General features: G+C 46.5%; 1 protein-coding gene and 1 pseudogene across 2 annotated transcripts in view; one reads left to right on the top strand and one right to left on the bottom strand.

The window, feature by feature from the left end:
* Nucleotides 1-3063: 3063 nt before the first annotated feature.
* Nucleotides 3064-7141, bottom strand: LOC146186020 (uncharacterized; annotated as a pseudogene).
* A 7049-nt stretch (nt 7142-14190) lies between these two features.
* Nucleotides 14191-22462, top strand: part of rols (zinc-RING finger and ankyrin repeat domain-containing protein rolling pebbles) — a 306966-nt gene continuing 298694 nt past the window's right edge. Inside the window, exon 1 of one of the 2 annotated variants that reach the window (XM_084606950.1) lies at nt 14191-14397. In XM_084606950.1, the coding sequence (XP_084463076.1) occupies nt 14289-14397 (109 nt within the window). In that variant the 5' untranslated portion in view covers nt 14191-14288. The remainder of the gene's footprint in view (nt 14398-22462) is intronic. The other variant, XM_084606952.1, reaches the window with a different exon arrangement.

Here is a 22462-nt window from a genome sequence, read left to right on the forward strand (position 1 = left end):
CGACCACCTGGGGATCTTTAACGTGCGCTGACATCGCACACCACACGGACGCCACTTCGTTTCGCCTCCATCGAAACGCAGCCACCGAAGTCGGGTTCGAACCCGGGAACTCCGGCACAGTAGTCGGGCGCCTTACCACTGCGCCACCCCGGCGGGGCAATGACGACGCGGAAATTCATCCACGTGTGGATACAGCGGAGATGTACTGGATGTACTACTATCGCCCTGTATGTATGGACTCGACAGTACCGAGTCGAGTCAGCGTCGAGTAAGCGACGTCACCCTTACTCGACCCCGTTGGTGTCTACATGACCTCGCTTCCTAGCGAGTATAGGGAGCCTACATGTTTCGCCGCGGGGCAGCATCAAGTATCTCAGCGGCGCCTAGCGTCGGGACAAGTAGTTATCGTGCAAGCTTCCGGTTTATTCTTCTGGCCGAACATGGGGCCGAAGCTTTCCCGTGCTTTCGCGATGGCTGCGTCGTCTGCTTCTATCTTAATCACTTTCCTGTCCCTTCACGAACTTTATTTCATAACGAAAAAGAAGAAGAAGAAGAAAAAGAAAAAGAAAAAGAAAAAGAAGAAGAACCTTTGGCTTTGCTTACGCAATCTACCGGGTTTAACTAAAGCTAAACCCAAGCTAATTTTTAACCTTCGTGTGCAGAGACTGTAATAGAGCTGTTTATGCGGTGTGCCGAAATGATCAAGGGGGCACAGCGTCCCACAACAATATGTTCACCAAGACTGGTAGCTATGCATTTGAACAGTAGGAGCAGACCAAAAAAGTGCAGTGCGAGTACCGCACAGTGCAGAAATACACTGTCCTGTATTTTATTTACTAGTAATGAACTAACGATCAGAGCGTTCGCACCGTAGTCTGGAGGTCATGTGTTTATCTCAGTACCGCCAATCTCACACAGTTTCTTTCTCTTTAATGAATTCACAAGGTTTTGCTCGGCCTGGTGCTCGGCTTTTCTCGGGTGAAATGCCTGGAAAGAGGTCTTTGGTCGCCTCACCCGTACCTTAATCTATGAGTGAGGGCCAAAACCTTGTAAATATTTCTCGGTGGCACGTCGAACCCCGCGCAGACATATGCCGGGCTTCGCCTTGCGTCAGCGAATATCGCGTTTTTATTTTATGGCGCTTCGTCACACGCATTCAGTATATATTACTGTTCTTTGATAAATGCTTCTCGCGGTATATATAGGATTCAAGCACTGTTGTGGAAGAATTTTGGTAATTTAGTAAACACACTAATATAGGAATGAAGTATAGTGCAGATAAGATGCTGTCTTGTTTTATGAACGATGACTGCCAAAAAGCCAGGTGAAAGTGAGTATTAAAAATTATACTCAAAATGAAGCGATATTCTTCTGCTGGTCAGTACCTTCTGCGTCATGGTGACATAACTAGGCGTACTGCTCTAGCAACAGTTTGGGCCACTAATTTAGGATTATGGCTGTGATGCCGCGCGCTACAGTCTGTGATTTCAGCATATTTGGGAAAGGGTAGTAAAAACTGTGCAAAACTGGTAACGCCATACATTTTGCAGGATTGGAACCAATGGCAGCATCAACAAAACGCCGAGCATGGACAAAAAAAAAGAGCACTGATTGGTGGGATATTATTGTCTGCAATAACTTGGATAAACAAAATTTCAGAATGTCAAGGGCAAATTTTTACGAATTGGTTGCCGCCCTTGCTCCATTCACGTCGCCGGAGAGCAATTTTGTCCGAGTGCCGGTGCAGGTTGACAAACGGATTGTCATTGCCCTGTACAAACTGGCTAGCTGCTGTGAGTACAGGGTAGTGGCAAACCAGTTTGGAGTTCACAAAAGCACTGTACAGAAATGCGTGTACCTTTTCTGCAGCCCTGTAAAAAGGCATCTTAAAAAGCAATATATCTACATGCCTACAAGCGAAGAGGCTGCAGTGATTGCTAGAAATTATAACGAAAAGTGCCACATCCCACAGATATGTGGTACCATCGATGGCACACACATACTGCAAGAGCTGCTTATGTGGAGGCTATAGCGACCCGCCACAGGAACTTTCGGCGTGGAATCTCTGGGTTACACATAAGCCAAGATTTCCTTTTTCTAGCTGCAATGCTAGATGGGCTTGTCGACTGTGCATGTTGTGGTAGTGGCTTCCTCTGACGGAAGTACCCGTATTCCGCCAAGGATTCATACTTTGAACACCTGCGAGACACGAAAGGCTCTTACCTCATCCATGAGGATGGCGATGTTAAGCTCTCTAGTAGTCACCATCACTGCTTTCCAGCTCAAATGCAAATATTTGTGGGCAAAAAAATGCACTTCAATTTTGTTGTGTGGGCTAACAATGACCCATAAATTCACAGAATCTTTCTTGATGAGAGCGTTTACTCAGACATGTTGGAAATATGCACATTCTACTTCCAAAGAGTGGTCTTGCCGGAGCTTTGCTTTGGCTATGTGAGTAGCCTGATGAAAGTGAACAGGTACATAATGAAGACTACGAGGACGATGATATATATTGTCATTGCGAGCAGCCAGAGTATGATGACATGGTAAAGTATGATGGGAAGAAGTGTTCTCGAAAGTCGTTCCATTGTGAGTTTGTAAAACTGAACAGGCCGCCAAAATCACGCAAGTGGTTCTGTAGTGAATGCAAACAAAGCTCGAAATCAACATGGCTGAAGGTGCCCGAATTTGGTCAGTGCACATATTCTTACTGTGCTTAGTGTCTGAGCTTCAAAAGCTCTAAGCAACTAACCGTGTGAACAAAGAAGTGAAATACTGGCAATTGTTTCATCAACACCATGAATGCAGACAACATCACAGCTCCTGTATTGATGTATGTCCAAAACAGTTAAGGCGCTAAGCAGACGCACACATGCAAACCTTTAGCAATATTTGTACTTTGTGTTACCGCGGTGCCTTTAGGTGGCATTAAGCACTTGGATATGGTTCGTTTTTAACCAAGTGCTTGTGTATTGCAGCTACCAATGTTTTGATAGGAAAAGAGGTCCAAATAACTTTATTCACAATTACCATTTTAATTTTATGATTCATAAAAATGTGTCAGTCGTAAGGGACAACATAGTCGCACATATTTGTGAGAGCTGCACTGACAAATTCAATCCTATCAAGGGTGGTGACATTAAAGCCATCAATAACCTTTGTTGCTAGATACCCACCAGGAAAAACGTCCATCAATATGGCATACTTTTTCCTGACTAATCCAATTACACGTTCCACATGGATGCGGACATTTGCCAGCCGCCTTGTTACTTAAACGTCCCAGGCAGACAGCTTGCCTTCCCTTTAGTGAAAGCTGGCAGCTACAGCTTCGCACCACATATACCCACAGCATCAGAAATTGTGAAGCCACCGTCAGCTAGCACAGAGTCGTCAGGTAGCAGGTTATTCAATATGCCGCATGACTCAGTCAACTCCTTGTCGCTTGTACGACCACCCCAGCCTCTCGATATATAGGTAATAACACCCTGTAGAGCGATGTCGATCAAATACTAACAGTATTATGATGTTTGTATGGTGAGTGCGACCAAGTTAGGGAACGCGGTTCCATAGATGAAGCCCGCTCTATGAAAACTTCAAAGCAGTCAAGAATTACTACAACATTCTTTCGTGCAGCTCAATTCCCTCTCTGGCCACCTCACAAAGTGCTTCAGCTTAAACTAGGCTGCATCAAGCCATTTATCAAACATTCTTGATGCTGTTGACTGCGAGATCCTAAACCTGAAAGGTGAAGCTCATCGCATTCTTATGCATTCCAACAACCGTGACAGAAGATATATAATAATGTAACACAAATGTGGTGTGCTGCATATTATTACAACACACTGCGTTACACACTGAGTCTGCATGCTTGTGTTTTAAGCATTTAAAGAACCGTCACAATGTTTACCACTGACGGTTATGCCTGCAAAGTTGTTTGATCGAAGGAGGGGGGTCAGTGAGAATGGCTGCTTAGCATCCATGAGACAGAGAGAATGCAATTGAAACGAAAATTTGCAACGCACTGGAAAGGAAAGCATTGCAAGCTGGCACTGAGCTATGTGACTGACAATATTTACCTTTATGCCAGATCTTGGGAATGTAAGTTTACGTGTATCTTCATGAAAAATGGCACTATCTTCTGAAATTTGTTGAGGCAATTTCGAAATGTGTGCCTCACGTCAGATTCTACAAGGTTATACACTGCCCTCATGATTGCATAGTTTTTTAACCCTGTGTTCAAGGCTACCATGCTGTCATCATTCTTGAAGGCTTCTTTCCTTGGACATGCCCTTTCGAAGTTTCTCTGAGCAGCACCAAGTTCCTCCTTGAGCCGAGAAATCTCTTGCTCAAGATCAGATATGTAAGACGCCTGGATATTTGTTTCTGTTCCTTGGTCTTTCAGCCCTGCATGAAGAAGTTCACTTGGTTCAATTTCTACATGCAAGGATGTTCATTAAGCCCTCACAGGAAATTAAACGAGACATGATGAGAAACATTCTGGTAATAATCTGAAAACACACATCATCCATACATGTATGTGCACGGGTACATGTATACTAAAAAAGAACCACCTAAAATAGAGATGCAATAATGCTGAAAGACTAAACAGCAGGGAAATGGACTACGTCGCACATATGACGCACTTTGGGTTTCCACGGGGTCTTGAAGGTTCACTGGTATAAGTCCACAGTCAACTCAGTAACTGCAAAAGGGGATGGGGCACATTGAGATATTACATCAGCGAGTTTCAGTTCTATGTTGCTATTAATAGTGAAATTAACGCTCCACTGAACGTGCTGTCGTCCTGTCAATTTACCTAGCATTTCGTCAGGAACAACTGCTGCATCAGAAGGCTGCAGGTTCATTGGAGTTGGCGCACCTGGATAGCAAAATGAAAGAATGTTAAGAATTTTTTGGCTGCTGTTCTGTCCAGTACATAGTGAAAGGTTCCATGTCGCTGTCCACAACGTCTGCGGCGTTGCTGCATGCCCCGTTTTCCATGAACGCTGGCGGTCCAGGGACGGCAACCGCAGATCTCAAGCGCGTCCGTTCTAGACATCGTGTGTACCTAAAAACAACAAAAAAAAAAAACAAAAAAAAGAAGTCAACCCTCTGTCGTTGGACTCCACAGATCAGCAACTCGATTTCTACCTCCCCCTACCCCTCCATTCCTTTCACATTTCTGTGCAAAATTCAAACTCGCATGTGGTGTTTACCCTCCTCAGAAAGCGCGGTCGTCTTGTCATCATCATCATCAGCCTTACTATACCCACTGCAGTGCGAAGGCCTCTCCCACACTCCTCCAATTAACCCGGTCCTGTGCTTGCTGCATCCACTTGACCCCTGCGAACTTCTCAACCTTATCCGTCCACCTAACTTTCTGCACTGCCGTTTTCTATATAGCACCCTCCCTGCCTTGGTTTTGGTATCGAGAAGAATCCGACTTGCGGCAAATTTTCGTCGTTGCGTCTGTTTCGCGACCGGTTCGTGCAGTCGTAAACTACGCAGAACACCATCATGAATCATTTTCCAACCGGCTGCAACGCGCAGTAATCCAAACGTTTTGCAGTCCACGCGCTACCGCGGGACCGTGACCGTCCCCACCACGAGTCGCAAACCAAGCGCTGCAACCACGAGACCCGCGCCAGCTCGAAACACGACACCCGCGTCACCAGAATGCACTAGGTCATCTGCTGCGTGTACCACAAAAATGGCGAGCGCGGGGCCGTAGCACCGCAGCGCCGCGTCGCGGCTATCTACCACTAACAAGTGGCGGCGGTCGCCTTGGCAACCGCGCTGGCATGACGCTAGGCAAGGAGAACTCAGATACATTTCTCACGTGCCCACTGTGGCTGTCAGGATGATTGACAGCAATAGTGGGACAGGACGCCGAACGCCTCAAGTATGAGGCATTAAGGCTTTCGCCTTAATACCCTAAGAGACAATCAAACGGCACCCTGAAAGCATAGCTTCGGCTAGCAGTTTTACGTCGCACATGACGTGAAAGCTAGAGTTAAATGTTCTCGTGTGTGCTAAAGAAATAAGGCGGGTGTTGGTTCAGATTGCGTCTGTATATACGGAAAATTTGGCAGACGCACATCCTGGAGGTTTCCGACCGCAAAAGCAGGTACTATACGTCATTTAACTGAACAAATCATAAAGCCTAAGGGGTTTTCTTTTTGCACTCGAATCCTGTAATTGGGCTGCAAAAGTGGAACCGAATTTAATGATATGAGTCTATACGGTTTTATATCACAAAACGTTTAAATTGAAAAGAGTGGAAAACATCTTTCCCAGCAACATAGCCAGAAGAACAAGCCAAACACGGGCAATCCCAAGTGCCTTCTGGGGAAAGCGCATGCAGTTCCTATCTGGCTGTTCGCAAATGCAAAGGCAGTGAGAAAAGTCTAACGGCTCGACCAAGCGTCCCCGAACTCCTACATGCTTTCTTGAATATTACGTTCATTTTTTGATGCATTCCTAAGGGGAAAGACATGGTGATACTTAATTAGCGTTGGCGAATTGCGTAGTACACTAACGACCCGCACGCCCAACCACACTTCCCACGTTTACGAAAGCAGACGTCCTTATCTTGCTAACCTTTGTGTTATTTCCTTTCTCACTCCACTTTCAGCACTGAACGCTCAGTTCATTGCACCATATCTGCGGCCTACGTTCAGGTTCAGTTCAGTTCGGAGGCCCTTAATCGTCGCTCCTGTAGGCAGTCCGCCAATCACAATGTTAACCGCGCTATGTCGAAAAGAAGCCCAGACGCCGAGCAAAAATATATGCACCAAAAAATAAAAAAAGTATAAGCAGCTCCGCGTAAGGAGCCAAACCGAGAGCACTTTATAGCTTTTTCTATTGTTAAACCGCTGACACAAAACTGCCTTTATGGGGCGACGCACCGCGAATTCGATTTCGTGTGTCAAGTGATTTTGAGTATCCCGGTCCAGGCCATTTCCGACGTCTCGATTTTCCAGCGCCTTTTATTTTGTGCGAGAGTCGAAAGCACTACGGAGCGGTCGTACCGGCGTTCACGTAAGAAATAAAGAGTCCGGCACAGAGCTGCCATACAGAGCAGGCCAGAGAGCTTCTCGTATACACAACAGTACATACCTTGCTTCTCGGCGACCATATCGACGATTCCTGTCACGCACTTCAAGAGTCGCCCTCCCCATCCTCTCCGGCTGATTTACGACCCGGCGAGAGATAGATGGAAAATACTTATATAAACGCAGACCCGATACAAAGGTTTATTACGGCTCCTTCTTTCCTCCTCCTTCTCTCGGCAGCCTGCTTACGGCGGCGTAGTGTATATATAAGGGGGGCGTATCGTGTGACCTACACCTCCAAAAAGACTCCCGAGTTATGACTGTCGGCTGCACTACTACTTCCACCTCTTGCCTGCCACTTCCTTTCCTTAACTCCCTCCCCGTGTTCCTCCTTACTGTTACCTAGAGGGGCCTTCCGTCTGGAGTTCCGTCACCAGGAGAGCAGTGGGCATCGCAGGGGGGGGAGGGGGGGGGGGGGGAAGAAAAAAAAAAGAAAAATGAGCGTGCGGATTTTCCGTGGACTACGCAAAACCGCGTGCCCACGCACGCTCACTCTCTAGGAGAATTTGAGGGGGAGGGGCGGCAGTGCGGGGCTCTAAAAGTTAGTGATTGAACTTTGGAGGTAGGAACTATTCGCTGAACTTCACATGCCCCGTAAGGTGTAAACAGCGATCGTGATTTGGAAATTTGAGTCTGAGATTGAGTGAAAGGCAGCGGTGGTTTGGGTTCCTGTGGATTACCGCCAAGCATATACTATATATATAAAAAAACAGCAGACCGTAAGTAAACAGAAAGAGCGCGTGCATTGAAACATTTACTTGAGATGTGGTGGAAGCACAATGAAGAGCAGATTTTCTTGGCCCACACCAAAGCCATCTAGTAGACACTTTCTCTGCCTGTCTAGGTGGTACTGGCTACACTTTTTGGTGACCTCCTCTTGACGTCTATGAGTAAACAGTAACAGCGCGCGTGCTCTGGAAACGTGGGTCTGATGGAATGGCAAGCAAGGTATTTAGCTGAGTGAAAGGAGGAAAAAGAGCGAGAAAGCGTCAGGGTTTGGCTAGAAAGAAGCAAAGGGAAGAGGTTCTCCCACTGCCGACCACTTTTTCGCCTGGAGGCCCGCGTCACGGTCCGCGCGTGAGGGTAAAAGCGGCAGCCAGGGGCCGGTTCTTCGTTCTCGACGCTGGTCACGTAAGGCCGTGGGTGGACGCGCAATCATTGCGTCAAACACGCCGATAAATGGGCGCTTCCTCTCCGTCCGATGTCGTTGCTGCGAGGTTCCTCCGCTGGCGCCGGTACGTTTGCCTGCACTGAATCCTCGCGCTCACCTCCACCGCCACTGTCTGCTTGCTTCGCCGTCTTCGCGTCTCCGTCGCGCTCTTCCACTTCGCCTGTTGTTTTTTTGTTGTTGTTGTTTTTTTCTGCTTCGTTGAATGCCTGCAACGTCCCTGCTGCGCCGTCTTCCCTCGCCCACACTCTATTCCCCCTATTTCGCCAGTGTACACGCACACGCTGTTTACTCGGGGGGTACGAAGTCGTTGAGACACGAGAGGGCGGTACGATGCACCGTTGCTGCTTGTGTTTTAGCCGACGGCAATGAAAGGACACGCTAAAGCGGATTGCCGGTATTACATGTCCTGCTGAAGCTGGGGCTTCCTTATCGCGACATCATATCCATTGTAGAGCGGACATGTCGGCAAATCGCTTTACACGGAATTTTTAGACGGTTGATATCAGATGGACAGCGTTGTCCGATATCCTTCAGGTAATAAAACGTAATTTAGACCACGCGACTGATATATATATACGATCACAGGATAGGTAGTTCCTCACTGAATGGGAATATATAAACCGGGAAAGGCGAACAGGAACTCTCAAAATAAGTTTAAGATCGAGTACCTTGCGTTTAAAACGGTTTCAGTGGACCTGCACGAGCGTCGACTTAAGATGCAGAGCGCGTCTAGTTATTTTTTCTTGAAGCGTGGAAATAGAGAAAGGTATGCGTAGGAAAACAACGATGCTTAAATTAGGTACTATTATCGCGTTGTACACTCTCCGCGATTACATGCGTAAATGTCAGTTGCGCTAGATTTACTACCGCTCTCTGGATAGCAAAACCTTCTTTTTTTTTTATGGTTTCGTTAGTCAGTGCTCCGGACCTGAACAGAGCGTTTAACGAGGGCCTTGCTTACCTGGTTATGTCGAAATGTCAAACCCTACCGGATCAGTGGACCTTTATTTCTATCTTTAACTCAATTTGCAACCTTTAGTTATTTCTTTAAACAAGCAGCGAACTTTGAAATAAAACAAAGCGGCGCACTCAGAGCTTTAAAGACTTAGTGAAGATTACGTCCTTGGTAATGGAGTTGACCGACGAAGTGCGGGAGAGGAGGTTGAGGAACACCTCCGAATTTTTCTAAGCGCAATATCCCTCTCGCCTTTCTTTCGGCCTTTTTTTCGCCCATGCTATAAACACATCGAATCGATATAGTAAAATGTAAAAACGAAAATAAGAAAAGTTGCGGTTTATTGACAGAAACTGTTCCTTTTCTAAAAACGAACTTCCGCCACTAAGCTGCAGTTATAGTTGCGTATCTGCAAACGCTTAACTAAAACGGCGGATGCAGCAGTGTAATTAACCGCAAAACGCTGGCATTTAGCGTACGTGAGCGTTAGGACGCAGACAGCAATAACACCTACAGATCAGCGCCTAAGGTATCATAAAAGCATTTTGTCCCTTAGCTCAGCATTCAGATCACCACAGGATCCACAGCCACTTCGCTAAAAGCTTAACTCTGTTAAATTTAGCCATTTCCCTTCTACGGTGAGGTTTAATTGCAGCTTTCATTGCACATTTCCAATCTCTTGCACACCGCGAGCGAGCGCGCGTGTGTGTGTGTGTGTGTGTGTGTGTGTGTGTGTGTGTGTGTGTGTGTGTGTGTGTGTGTGTGTGTGTGTGTGTGTGTGTGTGTGTGTGTGTGTGTGTGTGTGTGTGTGTGTGTGTGTGTGTGTGTGTGTGTGTGTGTGTGTGTGTGTGTGTGTGTGTGCACGCGCGTGTGCGTGCGTGTGTGTGTGTGTGCGTGCGTGTGTGTGTATGTATGTGTGTGCGTGTGTGTGCGTGTGTGTGTGCGCGCGTGTGCGTGTGTGTGTGCGTGTGTGTGTGTGTGTGTGTGTGTGTGTGTGTGTGTGTGTGTGTGTGTGTGTGTGTGTGTGTGTGTGTGTGTGTGTGTGTGTGTGTGTGTGTGTGTGTGTGTGTGTGTGTGTGTGTGTGTGTGTGTGTGTGTGTGTGTGTGTGTGTGTGTGTGTGTGTGTGTGTGTGTGTGTGTGTGTGTGTGTGTGTGTGTGTGTGTGTGTGTGTGTGTGTGTGTGTGTGTGTGTGTGTGTGTGTGTGTGTGTGTGTGTGTGTGTGTGTGTTTACGTTGGCGCTTTAGAAATGAGCCCAAAGAAACAACCCAAATTGACTCTGGACAACTTCTTTAGGGAAAACGATAATTCGACTCCCACTACCTAATGCTGTATCGGCGATCTCAGTTAGCCCAGCAGAGGTAATGCAAGCTTCTCCAACACGGTTACCGGAACCTCCACATCTGTCTCCGTCAACGATATGGGACTCCAGGTAGCATGTGTCATGAGAAATGAACAAAACAGGAGTGGCGAGTCAATACGCAAGCCGCTTTAAGAAAATAAACATTCTTTACCATATAAAGCTCTCGGAGTCCTGTGTGCGCTCGCATTTTTATATAGATATCACAGTGAATGAGACTAATCATTCGGCTTTATCAAATAAAAAAAAATGATAAAAGTATTGTTTGGGTGCGGGCTGTCTTTCTTTGTTTCTTTTACTGGCTGCGTATAACACCGCCCGAAAAATATTTCTGGATACGCTACTGCCGGGCCAATCAGGATGACGCGCACAATATTACTGTGCTCCTCATATGCCACCGTTGGCGAAGGAAGCTTGGGTGTACAGCCATGTAGTAGACGCCATCCTGATGGAACAAGTATTCAGGCGCGCTCAATAAAAGAAAACAATGTGCGGTGTTCTCGGAAGACTTCGTTCAGTACTAAACAGCCGATTTATGCATGATAAGCGAAAAAGCAACAACCGACACCAATAAACCGTACACCTGGTGTATAAGATTGAGCGAATGGGTTGAACACAGATAAATGGAGAGAAAATAAAATGTCGGGAGTGGCAACTGTCGAAGCGAACCACAAAACTTACTCGAGTTGCTCGTTCGCTGCATGCAAAGCACGACCCTGTGCGTCAACACAGACTGCCTTCTTCAGTCGTACTTTGAGGCCGAAATAGACGAGACCCATGCGAGGAAGGGTGGTGGCTCAGGCGTTCCTTTCTGTGTCTGAGTCATCCCACTTTCTTTCTTTTCTCCCCTCTTCTTCATTTGCTTGTTGTCTCCACTCTCGCGTAGTCTGGCTCCGGTTCCTTTATCTTTGCGACTGGCTGAGAGGAACTGCTGCGCTCTCTCCAAAAGGATTGTAAATCAGTTGCCACGCGTCGCAATGGACGTGACATGGGAAGCGAAAAGGAACATAAAAGCGCTATCTGGTTTACAAGCCGTCCTCGTCGCATGTCATCAGACGATTTTCGGGGGCAGTTTTGCGATGGGTAAGGAACACTAATCAACTTCAGCTCACCAAAAAAGCAGCTGAACGATGTTGTGTAGCATGCACAACCTATATTGACGCAACAGGAAAGGGAGCGCACGAAACTGGTCAATCCTTTAGCGGAAACAAACAAAACACAGTTCGTCCGGAGACATTGAGCCTAGAGACACTGCAACTGCAAATTCGTAGATGTCTTAAGGGGGAAAAAAAAAGAAAAAAAAAAGGATACAGCCCGTGTTTACCTCCTCGTAAACCGGTTAGGACATTCGAAAGCGTTTTTTGGCATTGCTTGGCATATTTTTGCTTGGCGCTTTAGCAGCTTTAGCACTGAGATACTGGCACATAGTGTGACAGCCTTTGAAACGCATTTATTACGCTCCGTACAATTCGAGCAGTATATAAGTCGCGCGGCGGTCGGAATTCTTGTCCCAAAGTAGCTTCTAACTTTACCCAGCAGGATGATGCCCGGACACTGTATATAGAACGATTGTGTCCCAATTTTTTATACGAAAAATGAGTATTCTGGCGCCACATGAAGGTACGTTAGTGATGCCGCACGGAGCAAATAGCGTTCCAGAGGCGACCGCGGTATAAATCGGGGTTCGAGGCAGTCGCCGTTCCGGCTTGCGTCCGAGCTGCTATGGCAACCAGCAAGGCAAAAACAGTTTCATTTTTCTCGTCCCTGACAATCGTATGTGTACTCTCTCGCTAATAATTTGATTTCACAACAAAGGAAAATGCTTTCTTCGTTTACTCTCCGTCGTTAGGCTTTACTTCTTTTTTTTTTCTATATGGCCTCGACGGCACGGTTTGCGGCGAAGACTCAGAAAAGGTGTTTTCTTAAGTATTCTGCTGTACAACCTAACCGAAAACAAAAGCCGCTCCCATAGTTTACACGTCCCTTATCGCAACCCAGTATACTGCGTTAAACAGTTTTGTCAAGCGGCTGTTTTCTCCGCCTACTGTTTTGTCGCTGCGACGTTTGTTTGTTTACTTTTCTTGTCCCCGCTGAAGGCAGTATATATTCAATACATTTCCTAGCAGCTTGTAAGTGTTAGTAACGAAAGTTTTCGTTGGTATGAAATTTCGTTGCTCCATTTTTGTTGCAGGTGTCAGTGGCATCGATAAAATTACATTTAAAATTACATAATATTACATAAAATTACATGCAAGAGGGCTAATTCGCAGAAATTCTTGCGAAATAATGTCCTGACTGGCCTACACATGAACCTTAATTGGAGAAGTCATGAGAACCAGATGAAACCTTGTTCAAGCAGCCGATGAGAAGGCTTCCATTTCCATACAGAAGTCCATCGTGCAAGAAAAAAACGTTGTGAAATAGGATATACGCTTCAATGGCTCCGTATCTTATGTTACTGACGAAAAGCTCAAACCATGAGTAAGCCTTGTTGGCTCGACAGAAATAAACAGGGAGCCTATTTAAAGTACTGAAAAGCATAAATCCTTGAACGCGAACCCGGACTTAGTGTAGAAGGGTACATACACATGCACAAAAATGCAACAACCAAGAACGGGCTCGCTCTGAACATGCGACTTCAAAGCGTGAAAACATTTCAAAAGAAATCGAAGAACAGTTGGCGCCAAACCCCGCGACAGCCACACTGTACCACAAGAGTGGTAAGTGCCGACAGCAGTGCAAGCACTAAAGGATGAAGGCAGCGAGGTAGACTCGAAACGAAAGGGGTCGACGCATTGACTGTAAATATCAGCCAGAAGACCGGGGATGAGAACGACAGACGAGGCAAACTAAGCGAAAAGAAAATGCCGCGCGAAAGGGTTGCCGCGGCGAGGAGAGAGACCCCGAAACAGGAAGTGCCCAAACTACTGTCGGCGCCCGCGGCTTCAGAGTCCGACGTCGACGACCTGCATGTGGAAGGGGCATTTTTAGCCCGCTCCTGGGCCCGGCTCTGCCGGTATATAAGATCAGCACGGAGCCGCGGCCCGCGCCCAGAGAGCCAGGACGGGCTCAAACCGCGCCACGCGTTTTCTCCTCGCGTCGAGAAAAGTGACGCTTTGAGCCGCTATTTTTTTTCCCTATACTTTAGCCTTCTTTTATATAGTTTTTCATCATCGAATAACCTTCTTAAGCGATAACGAAACTAACCCGATCGTTCCTAGTCGTGTTTGTTTGTTTTTTCTAACGCACGAATCACGCATACGAATCATCGAACACTCGCTCGCTCATCGAACTTTCTTCGCATTACCGAAATCACGCTTCACGCTAAGTCGAAGACGACGACGACGAAGACACCAACGACGACTCCACTCGACTGCTCGAGTGTCAGACCGCTTCACAAAAGGCGTGTCTACTTTGCCATTGTTCACACGGAACATTTCCTTCTTTCTTTTTTTTTTAATCTCTGGACGACGTGTGGATTTCTGCAGCGTCCAGTTCTACGAACCGGCGACGACGACGACGAACCAACGCCACTTTTGAAAACGACCTCTGCTTCAACGGACTTTGTTCTTAGCAGCCTTTATCGCCATGACGGAGGCCAAGTCAGCGGCCTGAAGCCGCCGCCAAGACAACGACGGTGCACGGTGATCTGAGGAAGCGAGAGTCGGACTAACGACCTGTCCGCAATGGTTTCCCAGAAGTGCCTCGTGCTGTTCGCCGCCTCCACGGTGCTTTGGAATTTCAACGGAATCGACATCTTACAGCCGCTGCGGAGATTTTGGAAAGGCAAGAAGAGTGAGTAGACTGCAGTCTCGTTTCTTTCCCTCCCTATTTGTTTTTTATCTCCCATCTCTCTTTTTCCCCTCTCCTATCGCTTTGTTTCAAAACCGTGAAAAGTTTTTGAAACCCTAAACGCACCGAAGTGGCCACCGTCCCACCATCCGACTACATCATTAGTGCTACGCCGATTTCATGATGCTGATATTGCTGCGCAACACCTTTGAAAACTGTAAATGGGGACTGGTCACGTGCCATATTCGTCAACGAGTCGGCTTCTGATATGATCATCGGGAAACATCAAGAATTACCGCTGAATTAATCGGTGACCACTCCCTTTATCCTCACCATCCCTCTGAGTGATCGATACCTTGTTGAAGTAATTGCTCGATGCATTTATTGAGCAACTACCGTCGCATGTACCTAGCCAGCAGGGCTCGAATTTCACATATGTGATAATGGGGTGCTCTTGGCCGAGAAAACTAATTTCAAGTGGTCCCATTTTGCAGCTAAATATTCATAGAAAGACAGAAAAATGGAGATATGCATATAAGGTACCTGTGCATACGTTATGGTTACTTTCAGTGCATACAAATGTATTTGCATTAATGCATTTATCTAAAAGCTTTCATCATGGCAGAAGCACAGGCTTGTGCTGATAGCATGCCTGAAGTGAAAGCAAAATAGGGTAATAAAAACTAGATGTTAAATAAGGAAATAAACCTTGTCAGTTGAGTGCGTACGACTGATTTGCAGGGCGCTCAAAAGTCAGGAGCACAGTACTTCAAGCGCGTTGTCTGCACTCTGTGGGATCCCTAAATAACGTCGCACTTCCGACCGCACGGGCCGAGTCCAGCCCCGCGAAACATCTGCAATGCAAATGTCGCGCGTCTGCCCCGACAAGCGCTGCTTGCGCTTTCCTAGCCAGCCTCCATGGGTCGCAATGCACGTCCCAACAAGATTTTTCAACAGCTTGCGACACGCGGCTTGTACTACATAATTTCGACAGACTCATGGGACACCGGCACAACATTTTCGCGTCACTTTTCAGCCCTTCAGGTTTCCACTTCCTGTTGCCTTTTATAATAGACTACAGGAATAAATAAAAAAGTGTGAAAACCCGCAGCGACATATTCAAGCTCATCAGGTTTCATCGAAATTATTGCGAGACATTCGAACGTCCCAGGATGACTGTTTCTCCTCGTTGATAAAAAAAAAAAAAAAAATTACTGATGGCGGCTCAACTCGGTTAAGCCTGGGTATGCGTAGCGAATACTACGAAACGGATTGTTCACGAAGTCCGACTCGAACGTTCTATAGTCGCCGCTGCACTGGATGCAAACCGTGTGGTGTGATCGGCGATTCGGCACGTGTTCTTGACGTCTTTCGAACATCCTTGCTCCATTTGACCGGCTTCTTGTTTTTCTCCTCCCTATTCTCTCTCTTCCCTCTTTCTTCTTGGGGTCTTTCGAATCTTCTTGCTCCATTTGACTGGCTTTTTCTTCTGCTCCACCCTCTTCTCTCTTCCCTTCTTTTTCTCCTTCCCTTCTTCTGTCGCTCGGATCACCTAGTTGCCATGGTTACAGCGCATGCGCGATAGCAACTAGCGACGCTTGCCCGAAATGCGCCGCTGACAAGCCTAGTGTAGCTTTCGCTACAAAAAGATGCTGCAACGAAACGTTGTATAATTGCATCGTTTTCTTTCTCTTTGCAGTAGTTTGAGGATGAAGGGTCTTTACGTAACATCTCCATAAAAAATTAACAAACAGAATGATGCGTATAAAAATTCAGACACGTCTACATAAGGATGAAATAAAATGTATGAATTCTTTCTGAGGGAAGGGGAGGCGCAGTAACTGTCTCATTATCAGTGGAAAGCAAAATGGTGCTTCCCAACGGTAGCCCGGTGCACAGCATTTCTTGTAACGCACCTACTCATTTATGTGTCGTAAAAGGCAACATAAAAGATAACGATACGATCCTAATTAGAGATGATCACAAGATTCGACCAACGCACTGCTTCTTAACATGTGTTTCACCCATCAAAAGTAAACTTACCTGAAAAAAAAAAAAAAAAAAAACGGGAAGAAGAAGAAGAAGCTACATTCCTTCCGTTCCGTCTCCGCTTGTTGAGCAGTCTGCTGGAAAATGTTTACCCCAACCAGAAGCGATGCTCCGCTGCACCTGTGAAAGCATCTTTGAGGGCAGTACAAATATACAATAATATATGCCGCCTGTTATATGCTTACACACTTCTCCAGGGGCTGTATCCGGCAGCCGAAATCACGTGTGCATTTGGGAAAGAAAACAGAGCTATAACAAAATTCATCGCGCTAGTATATACTCGTTTATACTGTAACTCTAGCTTTTGTTGCCCCTCAGAAGATTACTGTACATTAAAATAGGGGGGAGCATGCGGATGTCACTAAAGCAGGCCCAGCTCATGAGTGAAGTATCATGTCTGATACTGTAAAACGGGGCATGTCATACCGGTGTATCAGATGTATGCAACTTCCGTATTGATTTGTGGGATTCAATCTGTGGCTTTCTTGCTTCAATCTAAGCCTATAAGGTTCATTGTTTTTATTTTACTGATTTGGTTTGATTTATGGGGTTTAACGGCCAAAAGCGACTCACGCTATGAGAAACTCTGCTTTGTTAGTATCATTCTCACTGTCGCCACTATCCGTCTCACGGTGCATTACTTCTACAGGACACGGGTCTTGAACGTACACGATCTTGTGTAGCGAAACCCAGCACGGCTGTTTCTGTTCCTTTAGAATTGAAAATTTAGAAAAGGAAGCATTGCTCATTGCAGAAAGAGAACCATTATGAATGCGAAAGCATTACTTCGCTATGTTTACAGATTTCTGCCCGCAGACCGCGTCCGCAGACCGCGTTAGCGAAATCGTGTCCGCAGCAGTTGTGAGTAATTGAGAAGTGGTACAGGTTAATGAGTAGTTTCAATCGATAGAGGGTGACGTAATGTTGTGTCCGAAAAAATAATTAGGCCGATATGTTATTTATGTAATTAATTAGAGGCAAAATGTAAAAGTAAAGACGAAAATGGTCTCATTAGTCAATGGCTTGGCGCCACATTTAAATGTATCAAATACTAAAAATAGTTAATTAAATCAGTCAGTTAAGGTGACGTCAAGGATGCGACGTCAAGTCACCTGAAGTCGAGCCAAAAAAGGGCATTGGAAGGGATTGGCGCGCAATTTGAGAGTACCAAAGACTAAAGTACTTAATTAAGGTGACATCAAGGATGTTACGTCATGCAACCGGAAGATAGAGCCGAAAAAGGGCATAGGAAGGGATTGGTGCGCAATTTGAAAGTGCCGAGGGCTGAAATGGGCAAACAAGAAGTGAAATAATGTAACGTCAAGGATGTGACTTCACGCAACCAGAAGTAGAGCCGAAACATGTCGTAGGAAGGGATTGGCGTGCAAATTAAAAGTACCAAAGACTAAGATGGGTAAACAAGAAGTGAATTAAGCAGCTAGAAGCAACCACAAGCAACCAACAGCAGCATCCGTGCTTTCGCATTAGTCTTACTGCAGACTCTGCAGTGCTCTTTAATTTTTGCATAACACACCGGAAACAGAAGCGAACGTTAAAACACTGCCCTAGTAAGCTGGCAACCGAAAACAATAAGAGAGAAATTTTCACGAAGTAAACTTAGAAGCGAAAACAGTTCGCTAGAGCGAAGCTGCAATGGCAGGAAAACACAATGTATTCAGTAAAAACAGAGAGCAGCTGACTGCGAACAATTCTTTACAGACCTCGCTCTTCATCACATCTCGCTCAAAAGGCTCACGCAGACACGTGACCCGGAAAAGTTGATGCATAGCAACGTCTTTACCACAGACCACTCGTATTTATTTCTTTTTCCTTGCACCTCTGTCGAAGCCAGACACGCATGTGTAACACTTTAACGACCGGAACCACGTGGGATGCTTGGAATTCCTGGAACTGTTTGGCGCTGAGCCACTTACTGCCACTCAGCGAAGCTTTTCCCACTTCTGCGAGTAACTATATACTTTCTGTCACTTTTTAAACGACGCCGAAGTGGCGGGAGAGAATGTAGGCTTGGTGGGGGAGGGAGGAGATTGTTGAAGTGCGTAGTCTTGATTGTTTCGGCTTCTCCTTCTCCCACCCTTTGTATACATATATACAATCCTCTCACCGACAAAGAGTTGCTGCGCCAAATATTCGTCTCGTTTGGATTGGACGTTTGCAAGTCCGTCTCTTCGGCGCCCAGTGGGTGCTCTGCAGGGCGGTGACGCCTAGAGAACTTCTTCCTGGCGGCAGTGCTCAATATAGGCGGCCGAGACGAACTGCTGGCGGCGCATTCCGACGAACTCGCAGCGGGCTGCCGGGTCGAAGACCCCGTCTCGTGAAGGGCCCAGGGCCCAGCTTAGCGGCGGACGCGCTCCGTGTCCGACCGCGCCGCTGATGGCCGCCGCGGCTGACAGGCCGAGTCCAAGGAAACGCTGGCTCCATGCCGCTAGAGCACAATGCGTGTCTGCGTTGTGCGCACTTTTAGCTCTTGCATAATAAGCGGCATGTTGTCGCTTAGCTTCGTTAGGCCAGGCTAGCCACTTTTGTTTTTTCGTCCAGGCTATAGCAGTCTCGAGCGTATGCTTGAGCAGTGCGTTTGTGTTCTCGCGTGCAAGCATTGTCTACAGAGAATGTAGGGTCGAGAATTATGTGTCGTTGGCCAAATCAGATTTCACTTGACGTTTTCAGCCATATTTCACTCGACGACACAAGAATGTTACTTCGAAGGTAAAAAAAGAGCAACAAGTGGGTTTGAGGTTGTTTTCCCTTGAGTCACCAGTGCGTTAAGGGCACAGAAACTATACAAGCAAAATGAGCCCAGGTCCCGATAAGAAAGCAGAGGTTGGTTGTGATTTGTTGGTTGGTCGTGCTGTTTTGTTTTGTAAAAACCATGTTGGTGATTTCTAGCAGTGGCCGAAGCTGGCAGGCTACCACAGTAGTACCATCGATTCGATCCATATTTTCACTGAAGTGGCAGAGTGCTGTGCGAGGCAACAAAACGCTTGTCGTTGGCGATCATTTCGTTCCTGTTTATTCTTGTCAGGAAAACTAAAAAAAAAAAAAAAAAATCGCTCTCAGCTCATTTTCGCCGTTAGCCTCGGGCGGTAAGGCCCAACGTGCAAGTGTTCAGAAGCTGCGCGCTGTACGCAGACCTACTCGGACCATCCCGTATACACCTGCTGGCTAATTGGTGACATGGAAGTTGGAACCAACGTCGAGATTGTGCAGCAAACCTTTCCGCCTAGCAGTGTGTACAAGTACTCCAGAAGTGTGCTGTTTGTTGGCGCGGTGCTCACACAAGACAGCGATTCTGTGGATGGATGCGGTGGAAGTGGTTCCACATACGACTACTGACGGAACGGCGTTCTAGACGCGCATATTAGAGAGTTTTAGCTTACCGCGATCCGCTACCGTGGTCCGCCACCGCGCGTTCCACTGCGCATGCCCGAACCCCTCTTGACGCCGATAGATGGCGCCACATACTGGATGTCGGCACACAGACCTGCCGCGTCGGGACCAATCGGCTTGAGCGCCCCGCCCACGTGCGGTATAGAGTCACGGTAGCGGATCGCGGATCACGGTAAGCTAAATCTCTCTATTATGTGGGACAGTATTCCGCACAGACCTTCAGCTGGATTAATGTTCCCCTTACCGCGGGAACATTTTTGGAGCGATGTGATTCTAGGCATCATAATGTAGCTTTTTGTAAAGATCTGAATCTATTTTCGGGAACCTATGTGAAACTAGAATACGAATGCAGGGAATTCGTTTGCTGTGTCCTTGCACTTTTTATTTTTTTGCTTCCCTTGCCTTGCGTTCTGAAAAATAATGCTGGTGTGGCATAAACATACCTCACGGTGCTATTTGTCTGGATTGGGACTGTGCTTCTGAGACTGAGCTGACTCGACACTGCTCAAGATACGCCATCACTACTTGACGCAGCTCCGTGTCCTCTTTGTGTCATTGTGTCCTCTCCCTAAGCGAACATGTGAGTCTAAAATTTACCTTGATGCACAACGAAGGAAAGTTGCGTTGACCAAGAAACGTGTGTGCAACAAGAAACTGCACTCCGCCTTCTTATCCAACGGCTAAATACCATGCTCTTAGTTGTATTCTATATACCGACGCAGACGGCTCGGCTGTCGTTAGTAAGCTTTTCTCGTTGGGCGCCTCATCACACGTTCCTTATCATTTTTCTCGCAAAGAGACGGTATCTCTAGCAGCTTCAATGGGCATTCTTCCATTGCTTGCCGGCAGATTTGTTGAGAATTTTCTTCTTTTTTGTTAATATTTTCTGCTTTTCTCTTCACATTTATACGGCAAATATTACACTACATATTCTTTTGAATAATCACTCTGCAAATAACCAACCGACAATAAATACTTTTAGCAAAGCGGAGACTTACTAGCGTAGACGCATCCCGCGGTTTACCGGACGCCTCCTGCGCGTGCGCCTTGGTCACACTTTCTCGCTATTATGCTATAGTGTGCGTGCGCAGGAGGTGTGCGGTAAACCGGCATACATCTACGTTAGTAAGTCTGCGCTCAATGAAACCTCTCTAATTACTCACTCAATGTCCGATATACTATAGTATTTAAGGGGCGAAAACAAGTATTAAGCCTTAAACTGGACTGTATGCAGCTGAGAAGGGGTCCCAGAAAGCACGCTCAGGCGCATACCACAGCGATATGGACTATACTTCCTTGTGGAGAAAAAGTTCCGCAAATGCTCCATTGAATTTTTGTTTTCTTCTTCTACACGATGGGCGGGTCTTATAAAGTCGTATAGATTTATCTCTGAAAGATAAAAAAGAAAAAACAGCAACTTTCCTTTCGAAAGAGCGGCGCTTTATGGCGAGAGGGCGTTGCCCTCAGTGTTCTCTCTAAATCTCAACGAGAAAGAGAGAACGATATTATTGATTCGCTTATAAACTGCGGCCACTTATCTTTCCTTTGGGCGTTAAGAAAGTAGGGCAGGCTACGCCGACGAGGATTATATTTTTTTCTTTCAATATTTCTTTGCCTTGTATAGGCCTGACAGGAACATAACTGCCTCATGCGAACTGAGTTCATTCTTCCGTCAATGCCGCTAACCGCTGTATTGATCCCAAGCGGTGCTTCTAAATAGGGATGCACTTTGGTTCTGCAGCCATGTGTAACAAAGAGGCTGATATGAGGCAACCACATTTGCCGGACTTTTTTTGTGTGTATGTGTGTTTTTTTGTTTTTGTTTGTTTGTTTTTCAGGCAAGAGAGGCATAGAGAGAGATAAACTTTTATTCAGAGCAGGCGAGAAGTCATTGCCCTCGGTGGGCTGCCTCTTCATCCAAAGATGCCGTATACCCGAGCCATTTGCTGAGTCCGGTCGACAAGACATAGGCTCCACAACCATCCAGGCTGGGGCTGACAGCTGAGCATCCCGCTGCTCTTCCTTAAACTATTTGGTGTTAATGGTCCTTTGCAACCCAACACCATATGTGGTAGAGTGGCATTTTACAAAATACAAATTCATAGCTGTAACTGGTGGGCAATGTCCTGTGTAGAAAAAGGGTGACTGCTTCTACTGCAGCTAATTTCGGGTACGTTGGAGAATATATTATTTCGTCATGTTTGTAATGCAGGAGGATGTCAGTATACTTGAGTACATCCTGGGTTCCCCAAATCCCTCTTCTTAGCGTATTCTTGGCCAGAGTGGACAGCCGTCGGCAGCCACGTCGCCACATTTCCTGCCACGTGGGTGTGTCTCGTAGCCCATATGATTTAAGCTTCTGGGAGGAGGTGTGCTGTCGTACTTCAACTGATTTGAAGAGCAAAGATAGAAATTCCTTCCTTGACTGTGAACTGGTGAAGATGGTGGCATGTTCCTGGGACGTCAAGAGGACTGGCCAGTGTAATTTGTCGGAACAATTGCGCCGGCCTTATTTGTAAATATGGAATGGGCGTGTATTCCCGAGTATTTTGCTGAGCGGTTTGCATGATGTCTGGCTCTTTCCATAGCTTTCGTAAGCGTACGAGTTGGT

The sequence above is a fragment of the Amblyomma maculatum genome, chromosome 6, assembly GCF_055883805.1.
Source record: "Amblyomma maculatum isolate TAMU_Amacu chromosome 6, ASM5588380v1, whole genome shotgun sequence".
NCBI classification, from domain to species: Eukaryota; Metazoa; Arthropoda; class Arachnida; order Ixodida; family Ixodidae; genus Amblyomma; species Amblyomma maculatum.